Source organism: Clytia hemisphaerica, unplaced genomic scaffold (genome assembly GCF_902728285.1).
Source record: "Clytia hemisphaerica strain Z4C2 unplaced genomic scaffold, Clytia hemisphaerica genome assembly, whole genome shotgun sequence".
In the NCBI taxonomy this organism is placed as follows: domain Eukaryota; kingdom Metazoa; phylum Cnidaria; class Hydrozoa; order Leptothecata; family Clytiidae; genus Clytia; species Clytia hemisphaerica.
Window position 1 is genome coordinate 732,290 of NW_027103680.1, and position 19,868 is coordinate 752,157.

At 35.5% G+C, this 19,868-nt stretch overlaps 2 protein-coding genes across 4 annotated transcripts; both read right to left on the reverse strand.

Annotated features, from left to right (window-relative positions):
• Positions 1-214: 214 nt before the first annotated feature.
• Positions 215-6,191, reverse strand: LOC136803711 (pseudouridylate synthase 7 homolog). The gene is made up of 8 exons (XM_067060432.1): positions 6,056-6,191; positions 5,354-5,498; positions 4,461-4,769; positions 3,674-4,189; positions 2,967-3,277; positions 2,446-2,497; positions 1,609-1,828; positions 215-945 (listed from the first exon to the last, which is right to left on the reverse strand). The coding sequence occupies exons 1-8, from the start codon at positions 6,140-6,142 to the stop codon at positions 345-347; spliced, it is 2,241 nt and encodes a 746-aa protein (XP_066916533.1). The 5' UTR covers positions 6,143-6,191; the 3' UTR covers positions 215-344.
• Positions 6,192-6,541: 350 nt separating this feature from the next.
• LOC136803709 (proline-rich protein 36-like) lies at positions 6,542-11,723 on the reverse strand. Of its 3 annotated transcripts, none has more exons than XM_067060430.1 (7): positions 11,618-11,723; positions 10,827-11,248; positions 9,720-10,229; positions 9,379-9,503; positions 8,981-9,032; positions 8,543-8,762; positions 6,542-8,305 (listed from the first exon to the last, which is right to left on the reverse strand). In XM_067060430.1, exons 3-7 carry the CDS (start codon positions 10,189-10,191, stop codon positions 6,544-6,546), a joined length of 2,631 nt encoding a protein of 876 aa, XP_066916531.1. In that variant the 5' UTR covers positions 10,192-10,229; positions 10,827-11,248; positions 11,618-11,723; the 3' UTR covers positions 6,542-6,543. The 3 variants fall into 3 exon arrangements, with proteins under 3 accessions (XP_066916531.1, XP_066916530.1, XP_066916532.1); XM_067060429.1 differs by having other exon boundaries at positions 10,869-11,248; positions 11,618-11,717; XM_067060431.1 differs by having other exon boundaries at positions 9,730-10,229; positions 11,618-11,717.
• Positions 11,724-19,868: the final 8,145 nt, after the last annotated feature.

Here is a 19,868-nt window from a genome sequence, read left to right on the forward strand (position 1 = left end):
ACTAACGATTTACATTCCATGTTCAAACTTACAATCATCCTAATAAGAGTTGGTTCTTCCCGCGACCCGGGGCGATCAGCAATTTGAGAAAGACCTCGCTATTTGGTCGATTTGCATGGGGCTCGAATCCAAAACCTTCCGGTCAGGAGGCGATCGTGCTACCACTGAACCATGCCTTCCCTAAACTTCCTTAAAAACGTAATCGGGTTGAAAATAAACTCCATAAAAATATCTTTAAAAGATTCAAAATCTAAAGTTGATTTTAAAAACTACAAAACTGAAAAAAAAGCAAAAAGCTTTAGATCCAGGTATCAAAATATATAAAACTGTCTAGTACCTTTTTTTCACATTTTCTTCTTATTAAAGTTGGCATTCAACTGTTGTTGTGCTTTGAAAGACGAATCACTGGTTAGTAATTCTCTAAGAGCAGTGGTCGCATAACAAGACGATGGCAGTTGAAAAATCAATTTCAATGCTAAATACTTGCCATCAGAAACTCCAAGAGTTTTAGAGTCTTTATCATTGATATCAGCCTCAGTTTTTGAATCTGTTTCCATTGCAGACTCCGATTTTCCACTTTTGTCAGGCTCAGAATTTACGGAATTTACGGAACTTTCAATTTCAGTGATTTTCGTCTCCGTTGAATTTTTAGCCTCATTTTCGTCATCTGAGATAATAATTTTATTTCCATCGTCTGCACCAACAGCAAAATCAACACCACTTCCAATCTTAATAGTTTCACTGTCCCCTGATGATTTTGCTTTCATATTTTCACCAATTTCCTCTCCAGATTCTTTCTTGCATTCATTTTCATTTTTCGTTTTGGTCTTTTCTTCTTCTTCCGACTTCTTCATTTTGTCGACATCATTTTCAATTAGCGATATAGTAAAATCATCATAGCGCATTAATTCCCAAGTCATATTTTTCGGTTTCACTAAAAACGTCCTAAATAGAGTAAAAATTGTAAAAAGTTCTAATTAAAACACTGCTAATTTGCCGTCAACAAAATTATTTCGTGGGAAGTCAAGCTATTTCAGTCAGGGAGTAATTCACCATCCTAGTCTATTCATGCACCATATTGCAATGTCTGATTGGTTGTAAGTGACGTAAATTCAGTCAATACGTCACTTTCAACCAATCAGCTGTTTGGTCCATGGAAGAGATTGCAATGGCGCATATCATGAATACATTGCGAAGACCATGAGTTTTCGATTTTAAACAATTAGAACGCTCCCCCTTTTTGGAAACTATTCCGAATTTAACAACCACCTGGCGCTAATGGGCCGGTATATTCCCAGGGGTAAAACGTGACCGTGAACGACTTAACCAAAGCATCATATTTTTCGGTTTCACTAAAAACGTCCTAAATAGAGTAAAAATTGTAAAAAGTTCTTTAAAACACTGTTAATTTGTCTGTTCATGACGTGCTCCATTGCAATGTTTTCTGACATTACATCACGGACCCAATAGCTGATTGGTTGTAAGTGACATATAAATACATTGCGAAAATGATTTTTTTAACAACCACCTGGCGCTAATGGGCCGGTATATTCCCAGCAATAAAACGTGACCCTGGACGACTTAACCAAAGCATCAACTAGAACATACCTATATGCTCCAGACAAGGAATTATCCTTTTGTGCTCGTCTCATGTTTGTGATGTCTAAACCATCTTTCTCCATCAACGATTTCATGTAATCATAACACGAATTATTGGGATAGATGACGTCATAACCAGGCATAGGAAGAACTATGTCTTCAATAGTGAATGTGTTGGAAGCGATATCATCTTCTGTCAGGAGTCTCGCCTTCTTATGACCTTCTTCATCTACGGTGAAGGAGAATCATAGCTTTCAAATGATCCTCATCTTTTTTATTTATTGTTAGCGTTCTTTAGGAAAAAAATTAAATTCGGCAGCAATTCCATTTAATTAACATTGTGGTGGGCGAACTTTTTAAGGCCATAAAAGATTCTTAGAAATATATGGATAGGATACCCCCTGGAAAATGGCAAGAATTGTAAAGAAACCTTTGGAAAAATCTTTTTATATCTTAGAAGTGAGGGTTGACGAACTAAAATCAGTCTTTTATCCTTTGGAAATTATAGAATAACCTTTTAACCCCTGGAAAAATGAAAAAATACTCCTTTATACCCCGTGGAACTTCTTTTCTGATAACCTCCACCTGGAAATGTTCGTCCAACCCCCCTCCTACTGTATGGATATAAAATGAAATGGCCCAATACCAGGCCCAAAATAATGAATAGATAGGTCCTCTCTGGTTTGTCTTTTGACAGGTCCTTCTTGCCTTTTTCTTATGTTAGAGATAAATGATAGTTGAAGTATTCTTTGAACAGGTAGCAATTGACAATTATCTATCAAAATTGTTCACATTTTTTCTTTTAAAAGTTCTGTTTCCTAATTTGAACTAAATCCATATCTGTACCTGTTTCTGACGTCAATACCAAATCTCCAACCACTGGTTTGAATCCAAACTTCTGTAAAAAGAAAAAATGCGGATGTCAAAACTGGAAATTTACTCTCGGGTACATAATAAGGGTACCTAAAAAGCGTCCCTCCACCGCTTATTAATTCTTGAGAAAATGTTTTTTTAAATTCCCTCTTTTGTCCTAATTCTGCTGTATTACCCAAAAATTTTCCACCCATGACATTTTTATTCCGCCCCCCCCCCCCTTATTAAGTTTTCAGAATTTTTCCACCCACCTCGCTTATTCCAATTATTAGGTACCCGAAAGTACATAAAAACTTTGCTACTCCTACAGGGTACATAAAGAAATTTTCCAAAACAATAGATTAAAACAATAGATTCTTTGGTTTGAACAAGGAATTTTTTCATGGGTCACGATTGTAACATCAATTAAAAATGAGAAGACACTTTGTTGGGAAAGTTACACAACACATGGCACATTTCTTTTACATTGAAACTTTCTGCGTAAAATCACTCACCTCAAGCCTGTAAGATACAGCATTATTCCAAATGAAACTTTGATAACTATGCAGATAAAGCAATCGTGTGTTACGTGGTAGTCTACCCAATGCGCCTAGAAAATCCTTAGGTGAGTTCTTCAGGCAGGACAACAATTTCCCTTCAATCCCGTTCCTGTTTCGTAAGGCTTGGAAGGCTTTCTGTGGATCTTTGTTGTTGGAGTAAATTTTGAGCGCATTTCGTTCTTTGCTTCTATCGTTATCGTTTTCTGACGGCTCCGCTAGGATGAGGTTGCACGCCTTTTCAAAGTCGTCCTTCAATAATGCTCTACCTGTGAAAGTTGTTTTCAAAGTAAGAGAACACGTAAGGTTATGTAGATGATACAGCTGTAAAAGATTTGGAGTATACTTTAGGCGTACAAACTTTCGCGAGCATAAACTAACGCAAATCACTTCTTTAAGGAATATTCAACGGACATTTACTTTCGCGGAAAAAGGCCAAAATTCGCGAAAATCTCGAAAATTTCTGCTCGCGAAATTTTGTATACCTAAAGTATTATTTTTTCTTAGTGAAAGTGGTACATGTGTAAGTTTATGCACTCTTTTTCTTTCGCACGTCTAATTTGTCGAGTTTGCATATAAACTTCTATTAGACGGACCTTGCCAAAGCCCAAAAGAATCAATACACATATACATAATTGGGTGACATACAAAATTGGCTGACATACCTATCTCATGAGTGCCGGCACCTCCAGTACCAAATCTTTGCAAACCAAAATAATTGACGAATCCGTTCTCTTGAAGTGAGCGACACGCATCCATAATTTGATTCTCCGTTGCATTTGTGACGTCTCGTATGATCAAAGTGAACTCATTCCCAGAGAGATCACCGAGTTTTAATGGTTCTGATTTGTACTGGAAATTCCCCAACACGATATTGATAAGTATTTTGTTTAGTTCCTTTAAGCGTTTCGAACGGCACTGTTTGACGGCCACGCGTTGTATTGTGGTTGCGCGCCGATCTTTCGTGCCGGCATACGAGAATAGTTTTGAAGTGATTCTTAACTTCTTACTCAGCAGATTAATCGTATCCATGGTATCTTTGTTTTGTTTGTGTAAAACAAAATGGCAGAATTGGCCCTCTGTGTTTCTGTTCTTACGTGCACGGGGGTCACCCTTTTTACTTTTCTTGTAGTAAATAACAAATTCACGAGTATCATTTTCCTTGTTGATGACATCCGTTTCTATAAAGATGAAACATTCAAAAATGTTTTCAATACTTGAAGTGAAATTCTTTCAATTTTTATCTCAATCCATCTTTAAATATACACTCTTTTTTTTCTATCAGGTAGAAACCATGTCAATGTAATCCTAGACACTTCTTCCCTTGAGAATTTCCACACGGTAGAAAAAAACGAGTGACACTTTTGCATTTTGATTGAGAATTACTGTTGCCTGGAAGGATTCAAAGGATTCTAGCGACTCGGATTGAAAAACAATTATTATAGGACTTACCGAGATTTTGATATTTAGTTTTGAAGTACATATGGCAAGCCTTTCTGTTCTCTTTATCATTATTAAGAAATGTGATCCGGTCGTCCAATGTTTCTTCACTTTCATTCTTGGCAAAATCATCAATTCGTTTCACCAATGTCACATCATCTATTGGGCATGTTGTATCTTTCATCTCTTTTGGTTCTCCTTTGTTCGATTCTGTAGCCGGCTTTTGATCATCCACATGATTGGTGTCTGTTAGAAAGGTTTTGTTTCCATCCAAATCAATTTCACGAACCATAAAGTCGGAAAACCTTTGCTTGATTATGCCTGAAAAATACATACAAAAGATCGAGAAAATATGAATCAGGATTTTAGTTAAAATCGAGAAGAGGGAAGCTTTTGAAATGGTTTTTTTCTTGAATTTTCATTTTTATCTAACGTTGGCTTTAAAGGGATAATCAGATGGTCTGAGATATTTTGCCTGCAGATAGCTTCTAGGATTTTAGGGAAAACGTCTAAATTTTTCGGTGTACTTATTTTCTTAACTCAAGTTATGCCAATTTGAAATCTCGAAAAATGGGACTTTTCAGGGACTTTTCAAACTCTTTTCTATTGTTTTCAAGCAAAGGTTCAATATTTCAAAGTGGTATAACTTGAGTCAGGAAAATAAGTACACCGAAAAATTTAGAAGTTTTTCCAAAAATAGAAGCTATCTATAGGCAAAATATCTCAAACCATCTGATCATCCCTTTAAGATAGTTGGCTAAAAAAAAAAGGTAATGTAGCTAATAAATACAGTCGCGGCATAGCCTGCAGTTGCAAGAGGGTTTAATTAATTAATTAATTTAATCTTTTAATTTCAACAGGAATTACACTATTCATGAGGGCATGCACGATATTATGACATTTACCTTGGAAACGATATTTATTGATCAACATCTTCATCCCAACTTTGGATTCAGCTTCGATGTTTTCAACCACCGATGATTCAGCCGTGTTGATTTGTTTTGTACCTTCATTCTCAAGTTTGGCTTTCTTGGCTGAAGGTTCCTGTTCCTGAAAAAATAATAAGAAATACAGTAATAATGTTACAGGATTCCAATAGACCTGTTTAAAATTAGTAAGCAAAAAACATGACATTTTTCCGACAATAATAGTACAGTTTTAGAACAAAAAATTGCTAAAATATAGTATAGAGGAAAGGAATTCAAGCTTTTTTGAGGAAACTGTATGATTTGTACGAAAAGGACGGTGATAACATATAAAAAGTCAAAATGACTGAAGTAAAGTGCTGACTTCTGCATAAAAGCGCTGACCTGAGATCATGAAGGCTCAAACTTAAGTCGTGCGACCACACTCTGCGGCAACCCACAGGCTCCTTTTTCGGTGACTGAAGGTGACTGAAGGTAGGGAGAGCGCCAATATTTTACCCTGGATTGCTTAGCTATCCTTTAATCCTTCTCTTTAATTGCTGAACATTGGGACATACAGGTATCAAAAACCATTCTAAAGTATTTGGTTTGACCCAGCCAGGGATTGAACCCATGACATTGCGCACAGTAGCCCAATGCCCAATCTTAATGGCTACGGTTCGCTGGATAAAAAAAACTTACTCCGTTATTTGGGGTCTTGTTTTCGTCGTTTCCAGTTTGGACTTCATTTTCTTCTTCAATTTTATGCTTCATTGCTTGCGTACTCATTACTTTTGTTATATTGTTTTTAAATACTTTACTCTGAAAGTGGAAAAAGCTTTTTAGTATTCAAAACAAATGAAGATCAATTATTAGTATATCAATAGCCTCAGATTTATAAAAATAACAAAGGAATGTTCTAATATTCTAAAATCTTATTCAAATTAGATGTCAGTAAAATTACAAAGAGTTCTAATTATGACTTTTATCCGGTTGGCTAAATTTGATGAATTACTCATCAAAAAGGTTAAGATCTTTCCTCTTTCTAATGCCAAAAGATTCATTCTGTTACCACTCTCACAACTTGATAAAATTGAATTCAAAGAGCTAAACGTTTTTTGTGCAGTTTACATATTTACAGGTTGATTTTTCAACCAAGATAATTAAGAGGCTTTATAACAACAGAAGTATTATTTGTAAAAATGATCTTTTATTTCGATTTCCATTAATGAAGGCGGGTTTGATGATGGTTGACTAAAACCTATAGGTGCTACTAGTTCATCACTAAACCTATCCTGAAGATATATTCTTTCATCAGGAATAGGAAGATTTTGCGGTTGAGGTCCATTAGGATTAGGTAGCAGTGGTGGCCCGTTAGGATTTGGTAGTAGTGGTGGTCCATTAGGAATTGGTAGTAGTGGTGGTCCATTAGGAATTGGTAGTAGTGGTGGCCCATTAGGATTTGGTAGTAGTGCTGGCCCATTAGGATTTAGTAGCAATGGTGGCCTATTAGGATTTGGTAGCAATGGTGGCCCATTAGGGTTTGGTAGTAATGGTGGCCCATTAGGGTTTGGTAGTAATGGTGGCCCATTAGGGTTTGGTAGTAATGGTGGCCCATTAGGATTTGTAAGAAGAGGTGGTCTGATAGGATTACGTAGAAATAGTGGCCTGTTAGGATTTTGTGACAATGTTGGCCTGTTAAAATTCCGCAGAGATGGTTGAGAGGTAGGATTCCGCAGAGGTGGTTGAGTTGTAGAAATGTCCATCAGTGGTTGAATTGTAGAACTCTGCAGCGGAGGTAAAGGGGTAGTATTCTGCAGGGATGGTGGAGGGGTAGGGTTCAGCAGCGATGGTGGAGCGATATGGTTTCTCAATGGTGGTGGAGCGATAGGGTTCGGTAGAGTTGGTTGAGCTGTAGGATTTAGCAGCAGTGTTGGAGCAGGAGCGTTTTGCGGAGGTGGTTGAGCGACAAGAATCTGGATAGGGTTTAGTAGATTTGGTGGAGGGGTAGGAATTTGCTGTAGTGGTAGAATATTATGGCTTTTCTGTAGTGGTTGAACCAGTTGAACAGTAGGATTATGTAGCAGTCTTGGGGTGGGAAGGACTGGCGGAGCAGTAAGAATCCGCACTAATGGCCGCACCAGTGGTTGAGCAGCAGGATTAATTAAAAGTGGTTTAGCAGTGGGATTTTGCAGTAGTGGTAGAACAGTAAGACTTTGTTGCATCGGTTGAGTGACAGCATTTTTTACTATTAGTGGAGCGGTAGGATTCCGCAGAGGTGTTGTTGAAGTAGGATTTATCAGCAATGGTGGAGCAGTATAGTTTTGCAATGGTGGTTGAGGATTTTCAGGCAATGGCTGAGCCGTAGACACTTGCAACAGGGGAGCAATAGGATTCTGCAGCGATGTTTGAGCAGTACAACTTTGTATGGGCGGTTGCGAAACGTTGACAGGATCATAAGGTGGGCAAGTACTCATAATCTCTCTCAAAGCTGAAGTACCAAATGCCTCCTGGCTTAACATAAATCTCAATCTAAGAGCTTTGTACAGTCCATTTTCAACTCCAAGTTGAGGTCTAAACTCGAACGAAGGTGGTTTTTCTGGTAAACCATCAGATGATGAAGGTTGTTCTTCAGATTCTAAACCAATTCCTTGGTAAAGCTCGTCAACATCAATACCTTTGGCTAAGTCTTCATCACTCTCTTCAGTTTCTTTGCATTCGAGACCACTAGTACCAGACTCTTCATTATCTGGTTTCGACATGGCCTCACTTGCACCATTTAAAGTCTTCTTGCGTACGGCTTCCTCATATTTAATTTTCATCTGTCTATATTTAAAATTGTGAGCAGCTAATCGGAAAAGATGTTCATAATCGTTTTCTATTAATGGAAGAGTTGGATCATCGTATGAAACCAGATCCCATTCTACATTTTGAGGCTTTGAAATGATGGGTCTGAAAAAGAAATAAATATAATCAGAAAGATGAAGCCAATTACTTTCAAAAAAGATAAAAAAACTTCATTTACAAGGCAAATTGAAAACTAAATGAAGGCTAGGTTGGCTTTCAAAGATTGAAAACTCATTAGCTTGGCAAGTGAAATTTCTTTTTTGCAGATGAAAGTTTTTTTTCAAAGGCCTGAGTTTTTTTTGGTGAAAATGGATCAGTTCAAAAGTCAGAAGAAATACTTACCTATACCCACATATCAAACTCATGTCACCTCTACGCCGTGGGATATTGATCAATTCTATCCCATCCTGTTGCAAGATGTTTGACATGTAATTCAAGCACAAATTTTCAGGGTACTTCAACCCGTGTCCAGGATAAGGTAAAACTACTTGTTCAACAGTGTATTGTTTTTGGTTGATATCCTCAGCAGTTATGGATTTGACGATTGATATTCCAGTACTGTCTGTGGATGAGAAGTTTTCAAATATTGTTAATCCTCAAAGTTTTACGTTAAAATACCAGGTTTTACATAAGCACTTGTATCCTTCTTATCTAATTAAAGTAACTTCCTTTGTATTCAAGCAGTCAAACGTCCACAAACTAGATTAATGTTATTTATATTGCCAGGATAAAAAAGGGAAAGCTTATGGCAAAAATAAGATAAATATTGTTAGGTTATACCTTTTCCTTTTGTTAAAACCAAATCACCAATGATTGGCTGTAATCCATATTGCTGAAAAGAAGACCAAGAAGTGTAAAGATGAAATGTTCTAAGTTATTAGCTCTGTGACTGATTCGAATCATTTAAAACTGATTAGAATCAACAAAAGCCATGAGAAAACGTGGAAAAACTTACTTATTGGAACTAATTTTTGCGAGGATCAATTTTAGCGTTTTTTGTGTTTTTTTGGCAAAACCGCGAAAATTTGAACCTGCAAGAAAAATTTGAAAAATCCCTAGCTGTAGGAAAATGAAAGAAATTTGTCCAAAAAAAATTCTAAATTTAGGTTGATTTTTAAGAATACTACATTCATCCAAAGTAAACTATTATAAAAAATATTTCAAAGACAACACTTTACTTTGATTCTATAGGAAGCAAATTTATTCCAAGTGACCGCTTGATAAGCTTTCAAATGGAATTGTCTTTCTCTATTCGGAAGCTTCATTTGCAGAGTAGTATCAGCACAGTGTAGCATGAATTTTCCTGAAAGTAAAACAAAAAGGAATTTAAAAACAGCTGCTTTTTCAATCTATTTAAACTATTTCAATGACTGTCAACTAAGTAAGTATGAGACTGCATTTGAGGGCGCTGGAGGGCGACCTGAAAGCTCCCTTTTTCCTAGCTTTCTACCAAATGGTGGAAATAAAACAATTTTTAAATTAAAATCACGAAAAAAATGAAAAATGACACATACTATACCTAGATTTACCTTGCCACTGCCATAGTAATCAAATCCAAAATAGTTTATAAAACCAGTCTTAGCCCAATGTTCAGACACTTCCTCTATAAAATAGTCATAAGGGTTGGAAACATTGCGAATAACTACTTCAAAATGATTCCCAATTAAAGAACCAGATCTACCATGTTTTTTCAAAATACAATTCCCAATTTTAAAATTTTGTACTTCATTGTTCAATTGCAGTAAGCGGTCTCTAGAATCGCTTGGTTTGAATCTAACGGAGACTTTCTGTACCATGGTTGAATTTTGATAATTCAATTTTGTGGGTAAAGAAAAATCATGTCTTTGAAAATGCAATTTTCGACAGAGTGTAGTTACAATGTCATAAGGGTCAACATTCTGTCTGAATATCACAAAGTGACAGTATAGCTTTGATACTTGTTTTATTTGCTCTTTAATCGTGTCTTCTGAAGTTTTATGTTTAGCGACCATCCAAGTGTTGCCAGTTTCGTCTTTTTCAGTGTAGAGCTCTATTGTGAAAGAAACTTGTTACAAATACTTTTGGCGTACAAACTTTCGCGATCAGAAACTTTCGCGAGGACGAAAAATCACGAAATTCACGACATTTACTTTCGCAAATTTGATTAAAAAATGTTTTTCGCGAGCATAAACTTTCGCGAATCGTTGGATAAAAATGAGGATTTTCGAATGAAGATTGCCTTAAAAATGAAAAATATTCCTTAAATCTGATAAAAATGGTTGCTCTTCGACTTTAAACAGGCATTAAAGGATAATGCGGAAATTTTGATATTTATTACGATTTCAAGGTTTTATAGATTTCCACTTTTTTTGAGAATTTTTCGCAAGCATAAACTTTCGCGAATTGCCCTGTTAAGAATTCTCAAAGACATTTACTTTTGCGAAAAAGGCCAAAATTCGTGAAAATCGCGAAAGTTTCTGATCGCGAAACTTTGTACGCCTATAGTTTGTATACAGTAATATTAAATACCAAAATTAAAAAATATTTCATAAAAACAACTCATGTTTTGACATTTTGATAACGTTATTTCTGGCTAGTATAAAATGGCAGGCGCAAACATGAAACACAATGAAAACTAATTAGTTACTTTCTAGTTAATTTCTTTTCAAAATAATTCCAATACAAATACCGTTGTTTGGGATCATTTTTCATGAATCGCACTTCTTTCGCATAATCAACTGCACCAAATGCCAAATCATCAATGCTCTCTTTTAACCCAGGGTCAACAATAGGACATGGTTTCTCTGGATGCTTCTGATTGTCAATCTCCATATTGGTGAAATGGATGTGCCTCATGGGTCTATTATGAGCTTCCTGACACACTTCTCTCACAGTGAAATCTGCAACATTGGGTTCCAAAGTACCTTGGATACGATGATGAGTTAAGCGTAATGTCATCCCAGCTGCTCGCTCTTCTTCTAATGGCGTCTTCTTGAGGAAGTCATCTACCATTTGCCCATGCATTCCTTGGGGAGCTTCTATTTTCCTTCTCTTGAAGTTTGGTGGTGGCTGAAAGTAGTTTGGGAAACATAGTATCAACCTTAATTTGACAAACAGTTTGGTTTTAGTTCGCTTTAGGGTGGATGTCAAAAGGAGTGAATTATAAAAGTATACACCTGTGAGAGTGTCAGTATAAAAAACTCAGACAATTGTTAAATGTTTGACGTTGTTGCACCCCGATAAAAACTCAAAAATCTGAGGTAGTTTACAAGTTTGCTTACATCAGAGGTTCAAAGTTTGTGAAAGAAAGTTACAAACAATGAAAAATTCATCAATCAAAACCCGAACTAAGCTTACAGCTTTTTGAGGTTTTCACATTTTCATTTAGTAATTAAAAAGACTTGTTCAAGAAATATAGAATCTAGATAGAAATTTAACCTTTGGAGGTAAACGTTTTGGGCAGGGTGATGAACCAGGATGCCTGCTCAAAGATGCAAAATTATCCATGATTTTGTGTTTTAAATTATTCTCTTCCATATTTTCTAAATATAAAATGGAACAGAAAAAAGATAACAGTGATTAGATTTTGATTTTACAAAAATTCTCAAAACACTTAATAAGAAAAGCCTTTTGAAACTATTGTTTTTAAATTAAATCAATAAAAAGATTCTTAGCGTCTTTATTATTCATTATGCTTACAGTACAAAATAGACCTGACTAACTTAGTAGCACTTTTATATGATTTAAAAAAAAAAGTTTGTACTGCACACATCCAAATTAGAAATAAATTTAACAGAATTCTTAGCAATAATATGATTGAGAGCAAAATAATGCACATTAAAATCAGTTTCAGCTTATTTTTTTAAGTTCAAAACTTGAAAATGTTAAATTCTCATTATCAAAGGGATAATAAAGCAATTAAAAATGAAAATTCACTTTTAATATTCCTCCTATTGTCCTCAGTAAGACCTTTTCTGAAGACTAACTCAAGGTAAACATGGTTTGATATTTTAAGCATAAGCCTTGCAAATCACATACCTTGTTTTAAAATTTAGAACAAAAAGTCCCCTGGACATAAAAGCATAAGGCCTATAATTGAAATAATAATCAAAACTATGGAAGAAATCTTCAGGCTCACTTTTTTTTCTTTTTTTTTAGTTATCGCTTTATTTAAGTTTTATGCAAAAAAATTTCATCCTATTATGCTAATTTAAAGCAGTTGAAGGCAATAAGTATTAACTCCAAGCCACATTCATCTAAATGCAATTAAAAAAGAACAAAGCAAGATCATGGAAAACAATATAACAGGGATTTCACTGGTTGTAAAAGACAAAAGAATACATTATATGGATGGACACATTTTTAATATAAAATCTAGTTTTTAAATAATATGCAATTATAAACAAATAGAGACAAGGATGGTGAATAACCATAGATGGTAAACTGAAAAAAAAAATAATAATAATAATAATAACAAATCCACACCACCATCAAATCACATATCTGGACCACCTCTCATGATATATTCAATTTCTTCATCGCTTAACAGAGGTTTTTTGTATTTTTCTGGTAGCTTGTCTGTCACAAATATTACTGAGCCATCAGGTTTATTTATAATTTCGTCTTTATGGAAATCATCATATTGTTGGAAAAATACAATATTATTGGGTGGTTGTTGCATAGCCAGAATTGGTGATGATGTTGGAATTGGTGCAGCCTTTATTGCCTCCAAATTAGAATATCGTTCAGAAATGGATGGTCTCTGTGGAAACGCAATCATATAGCTCCTAAGTCCAATAGCCCTAATTAAAACATTACTGCGTAACATCAAAGACATCTTTTGTAGAAGAATCTCAAATATTCAAAAGCTTTCTTGAATTCTTCCCCTAGTTGGTATAGTAACAAAGATGGAATAAAAGATGTTGACAAAATAACATAAAAGCATCAAACCGGTGGACCATAGGCAAGCAAGTTTTTTAGATCAAATTTAATTCAAATACCCTAAAAACTGACATAATGCTTTACAGACAACAGACCAGGATGGGAGGTTTCAAGGTTTTAGGAGGTACACAGTACACAGTAGTATTGGCCCTTTCTTGTCTGGTATTTTTCTGCCCCCTGCAGCGGCTCCTTTTTTATTTTTATGTAGCGAGAATGGGCCTTCTGGCCTGATGTTACTTAAATATATAGATAGCTATACTGATGTCTAAGAGGACAATTTACCCAAAGACATCTTTGATTACCAATTTTTTACACCAATATCCCTATTTTCACTTTGTAGACCGGATTTTTCTGCACAAGAGGACTAATTAATTATTGGTTCTTGGATATCATAATATTGCCCCTCTTTTTTCAAAATAATGTGGTATCGCTTTTTTATCACTAAGAGATAATAATACATTCTTGGAACTCATAGCAGCCTAGCACAATGTTAAAAATTTTGTTTTCCCGCAAAGTTGTCACATTGTGTCTCAATAACCTCATACTTATCTATGGAACTTATCCTTAGGGGCTGAACAAGAACAAAAGAAAAAATCTTTATTTGGCTCTCTGTAGAAAAATTGCAAAGTAGAAAATTGCTTAATTATTCACTAATACTGATTCTTTACCCCAAAAAGAAACTTTTCTATTTTGAAAATCTTTTTTCCACTCCCCCCCCCATACGTTAAATGGTAGAATCAACTTGTTACAGTGTAAGTAATGTAAACAATAGTACAATGTAAATTATGATAAGTAATAATTCTTTATTATAAGCATAGTTAGTCACACTAGGAAATCAAGCTTACAGAAAAAACAATATCATAGGAAGGTTTGGGTATATTTTCTCCCACTTTCCACCGACTTAAACGTCAAAAGATTCGGTAAGTATTCGGTAAGTAAGAAAAATTATCAGGGTAAATCATGAATAATTTCAAAGTGTCCGTTGGATGATTTTGTGATCACAATGGTCATATAAATTCAAACAGTCTATGCTTAAACTCCCATATCAAGATTACGTGGACTTTGGAGTGCCGGCCGATTTTACTTTCATTTTCAGTGGTTTCACTTTTGATTTCAAGCCAACATCTTAGCAACAGGGTGCTTGCCCATAGTTACAGGGGTTTGAGCAAAAAACAAACATAGAAAGTTTCCCAAATCCTCTATTTTGATTGAACCAATAAAAAATGAAACTCTTCCATGTTTCACTTTTTTGCACCAATTCTTCAAAAATGAAAATATTTAAGATTTTAAAGTTCTTCTTTTATCTAATGATTTTTTATGGCACTTTATTTGTTGACAATCTAAACTCTCGCATCAAATTCCCGCTTTCTTCAGTAAATTGAAGATGAGAAAAAAGCTAAGCCTTAGGATCACGGATTTAGTGAGGCCACGGGTGCCAAAAAGAAGGGCCATGTGAAATGCGGCAATCTCATTGGTGGAAATTTTATAAACAGTTTCGAAGGAGCCTGGAAGCAATCAGTAAGAAGAGACCCCTTTCGTTTTTGTTGCAGATATCGGATACAGGTGTATGTACCGCAAAATACATGTGTTTTTCACAATGTCTGTAATCATCAAAGAATTTCATTGAACAAAAAAAAATTTTCTCAGAATTTTAAAATTTAGGCGGAGTTAAATTTATATATGGTAACACCTGGATTGTTTATAATTTAAAAATATGATTCATCTCAGCAAATTTAGAAAAAAAAAATTAAGGCTGTAAGTAATTTTCTTCAAAAAAAACAGCGAAAACTAAAAAAATGTATTCTGTCTGCTGCGGTACTGTTGTATTCTGCGGTACATATACACCTAATCGATAAATTCGATTATAGAAGTAATCGAACAACCACTTATTGATTAACAATCAAATATTGAGTACCAAAATTTCAAAAAAATTGCGAGTATTTTCGATCACTTTCTTAACAACCCTTCCAAGTCTCGATAACCGTTCGAGTACTTTGATTGTTATTGATTACTTTCGAAAACCAATTGATTACTTCGATAACCAATTAATCATATATCTTTAAGAAAAACCAAAAAAACTGACCTAAAACCAAAGCACAAAAAGAAGCCCGGCCATAAAGATTGACCCCCTTATTTTTTACGTGCCATTTTGTGTGCCTTCCGCATTCTGATTGGTCAGAGAAAACGAAAGTGGTTTTCGCACGTGAATCCCGTGTTTTAATTGGCTGAAGTAAACTTGGTTTCAGATTATTGTGACGCGCTGCTACTGGAAACATATTTGATAAAATCGAAGGCTGGAAAGTACTCAATACAATGGAAGGTATTCAATATCAATATGATCGAAAGTAATCAAAAACTCAGTCGAGGATTATACCCTAAATAAGAGAATACCCAAGTTAGAGGATTACCTTATTTAGGAGATTTTCAGTCTCTTATTTAAGAGAACGTTACCTAAACTAGGAGAATTCTGTACGTTTCACCAATTTACTTCAGAGCAGAATATTTGCGCACTGAAAATAAGATCACGTGAAAGATCACGTTTTTGTGATTCCGATGACCCAAAAACCAAAATTAAAGTCTATTCACGATAAGTGTGCACTCTTTTTTCTTTTACCTATATCTTTTGATTGAATGATTATTTTTGAGAATTTTTTTCACAGTGATGACGTTCGATAATCAAGGATTCACCTCAGTGAAAATGATAGTTATAGCACTTTTCTACAAGATCTTCATTTTTTTCTTCTTCGTTTTCATCTTCATTTTTAGAATTTATTTAAAGATTTTTTTATTTCAAATTGTTCCACTCACTAATATCTTTCCAATGATACCAAAATGATAAAGATTGAAGAATTCCTTCAAAAGTTATAGGTAAAAGAAAAAAGAGTGCACATTTATCGTGAATAGACTTTAAATACCTTGTCATTCTTTTTCAAACTTCGAAAAACCATAAATAGCCTTATTTGCATGTGTTGACGTAATTTTTATAACATAATTGACATAACGCGTTTCTTAAATATGGCCCGATCTATTATTATTACTTTTCACAAAATTCTCATGATGTAGATCGGCCTTTAGATTGATAGACCCTAACCATCCTAGGTCCACGAAACATAAGCAGATTTCAACCAAATTTTGCTACAAGGGAGAAAAAAACGTGCTAAGTCGATCTATGAAGTTCAAAACTTGCGCAGAATGATGGGAAGGCCAATAATTAACGAAGAAAGAAAAGTCTCCAGAAATCTCCTACTTAAGAGACCTTCTCTTAAATAGAGTATATCTCTTAAATAGAGTATATCTCTTATTTAGGGTATAATCCTTGACTGAAAATAATCGAAATGATTGAACAAATTAAAAATGGTCAAAGAAAATGCGCGGGAGAAAATCCTGAAAATGCGGGAGATTTGGCCGAATTTTTTACCCCCGGGAGAAAAAATTGGCATACAGGAGTCTCCCGCCTAATGCGGGAGAGTTGACAGCTATGCTATCCTTCTTGTGTAAAAACTTCTCTCACAGGGATTACATAATTGTCAATGTGTCAACTTGTCAGCATTGTTTTGTTGTAAAGTGAAAGATAAAAGAGGTAAGACTAGCCTACTAGTTTGTAATCCTGATATAGGAGTTTAGACTGTCAAAACAACACCAATGACAATGGCAATGCAACAGAAGTTTGTTTGTCATTCGTTCACAAACTTTTTGTAAGCTAAAGCACTTTTTTATGTGAACCCCAGCTGCCTGACTAGTAGAAAAGTTTAATTCTAACCCTTTAACTCTTTGGTGGATATGGGGGTCGTTAACGACCCCCCATAAAATTATTGAGAAAAACAGAGTTTCTAGGCTATTAAAAACCCGTGATTTTTATATGTACAGGTGAACTTATGTTATTAGAGATGGAAAAGTCTCAGTTGAACGATCATAGACCCGTGTGCTAATAGTAATATGTAGGCTGACAAGCGGTGTCGGGTAGATTGTAAATGACTCCACGTTTTTTTTTTTTAAGAAACACACTTTTAAGAAACATGAGGCTCAGAATGCCTAAAAACTAAGAAACATCTAAGAAACATGCTGAGGCTGAGAATGAGAAAATAACATTTTTAACACGGTTTTTTTAGAACCTTCCAATCTTTGCATGAAAAATAGGCTGATTATGTCAAAAAGTATAGAAACATGTAAGAAACATTCAAGGCTCAAAAGGCCGATTTCTTAAGAAACATTGAGGCTGCTTGGTAAAACTAGTTTCTTAAAAAAAAAAAACGTGTACTAAGGCGAAAATTTTTTCAGTCTGCAGAAACGTTTAGACGGGGGTATGGTGGTTCCATTTAAACGGGGGTTCTGTTATTATCAGTTAGGTAGGGTCAGGGTTGCTAGTAACGGCTTGTCACTGTGCCGGGTGCATACTCGGCGCCTTGGGCCCCGCAGGGTTGCTGTTAACAGCTCGAATTTCAGTCAGGTTAAAAAGGGGTACTTTTACCCATATTACAATAACTTTACCCCCGTCTTTTTTGTTTGTCATTCTATAAGTATTTACAAATTTTGAATTCTGCTGTGCGAGTGTGGCTCAACGGATAGCGCGCTGGGTTTCTGATCAGAGATCCTTTCATTTGGTGGATTCGAATCCCGGTCGGGTCGATATTTGGAGAAAGTTTGAAATATAGAAAAGTTAGTAGAAATCATCATCAGAAAACAAGTCTCAGAAAGTCAGAAAATAGAAAAGACGAGGAGATAGAATGGGAGATAGGAAATAGAGAAAGTAGAAAAAATCCTGGAGAGTCATTTACAATCTACCCACGACCCTGCCTGACAAGCTGCAAAATCAAAACATTGAAATATTCAGTTTAGTTTCAAGCAGCCACTGGTTGACTTTAAAGAAGATTTGAGCAGATTCAACTGGTTTTTATGGTCGAAATCAATGCAGAATGAACTTTTATAGTTTGTGTAATGTTTTGGCTTCAAATTATTTGTAAAGGGGGGGCGATTACGGGGGTACGGGGTTTGCGATTTCCGAAATACCGAATAATTTTGCCAAAATTTCCGAAATTCCGTAAATAAATACTTTCGATTCCGATACCAATTTTTTTGGGTATTTTTCCTCGTTTTGACTAATTTTTCATCAAATTTGATTTTTCATGTATGAATTCCGAAAAAAGGGGATAAAAACTTTATAATACCGAAATTTCGAAGTAAAAATTCATGGATTTCCGATACCGAAACAGTTTCACAATTCCGAAATACCAAAGGAATTTTGCCTGATTTCCGAAATTCCGAAGAAAAAAGGGTCGATTTCCGCAATTCCGAAAAACCGTACGCCCCCCCCTGTAAAGAGTAACTCATTCTATCACACAATATCCATGGGGGTTGAATTGGTATACGTCAGACGTCGCCCACATTTTTGTCAGATTTAAAATTGAGGGGTAAGTGGACTTAGGCCTTTTTAAAATTAAGGTTGCGATATGTCAAATAAAATAGAGCCTCGCCGTTTGATCGATTGAGATCGTCTGGAAAATCAGAAATTTAAAATGTAGAGATTCCAAAGATACCTTGCTTCCTTCCACAGTCGAGCTACCATTTTTAAAATGAAATCTGCTTTCTACTTTAACGGCAGCCGAAATTTATTGATTGACAAAACCATTGAGTTTCAAGCCGAAGGCTAGAGGTCAATCTCTTTGGTAGGATTTGAAGCCAACAAATCCTACCAAAGTTGCGCGGCCTTGAGCGACCCGCCTGGTTTTTACACAAATGACAGACTGAAACTAAAATTTACCGCTTAATTTCGAAAAATATATCACTCGAAGACAAAGGAATTGCTAGATTCAATCCGTCATCAAAAATACGGCGCATATTTTAAGGCTTCAATTTTTCTTGCCTGAGAAAGGTTAGAGATTGACCTCTAGCCTTCGGCTTGAAACTCAATGGACAAAACATGTATCCTGCCCCCGCCCCGCCCCCAATTTATTTCTTTACTTTGTCTTAATTAGTCATTAAGCTTGCAGACTACAGTAGCTCCAATAAGGCTTGAAATAATATAGCCTAGAAGCCACCGAGCCCCCCTAAAATTGAAATATTCAATGAAAGAAAATAGTAATTCTCTCCGGACTTTAAATTCTGAAAAAAGTTAAAAAATGCACTAAAATTTCAATATATTTCGACCATGACTGATTTACAGTTCCCATACCGTGGTTTACTCTCTCCTAAACCAAGGTTTGCGGTTTGTAAACCAAGGTTTTTGAGTTAGAAACCAAAGGTTTACGAATTGTAAACCAATATTTAGGAATTAATTATTTTTTTCTCGACTGCAAACAAAAATTTCTCTAAGCCATTCAACACACACTCGTCTTTTTCACGTTGATTATTTCAAACCCAATGAAATTAAAGGAAAAGATAATATTAATGGAAACCACATATGATTTAATAACAATACACCAGACAAATTTACCTTTACTAGGGGTTGGGAGTTTCTTTTGCGGAAGATAAGAAACGAGTAATCCCATACCCGGCCGGTGATATATGCTGATTTGGAGGATTTCCGATCAAAACAGTTAGCCTAACTCGCGAGGTCTGTATTATAACTTATGTCTACATTATGATAGCATGAAGGTAGATAATCCAGCTACGGTGCGCAAGGTTGTGGGTTCGATCCCCAGCCGGGTCATACCAAAGATTCCCAAAATGATACTTGATGCCTCTCTGCTTGATGCTCAGCAACTAAAGAGACGAATCAAGGGTAAGTGGAGAAATCCAGAGTGGCGCCCTC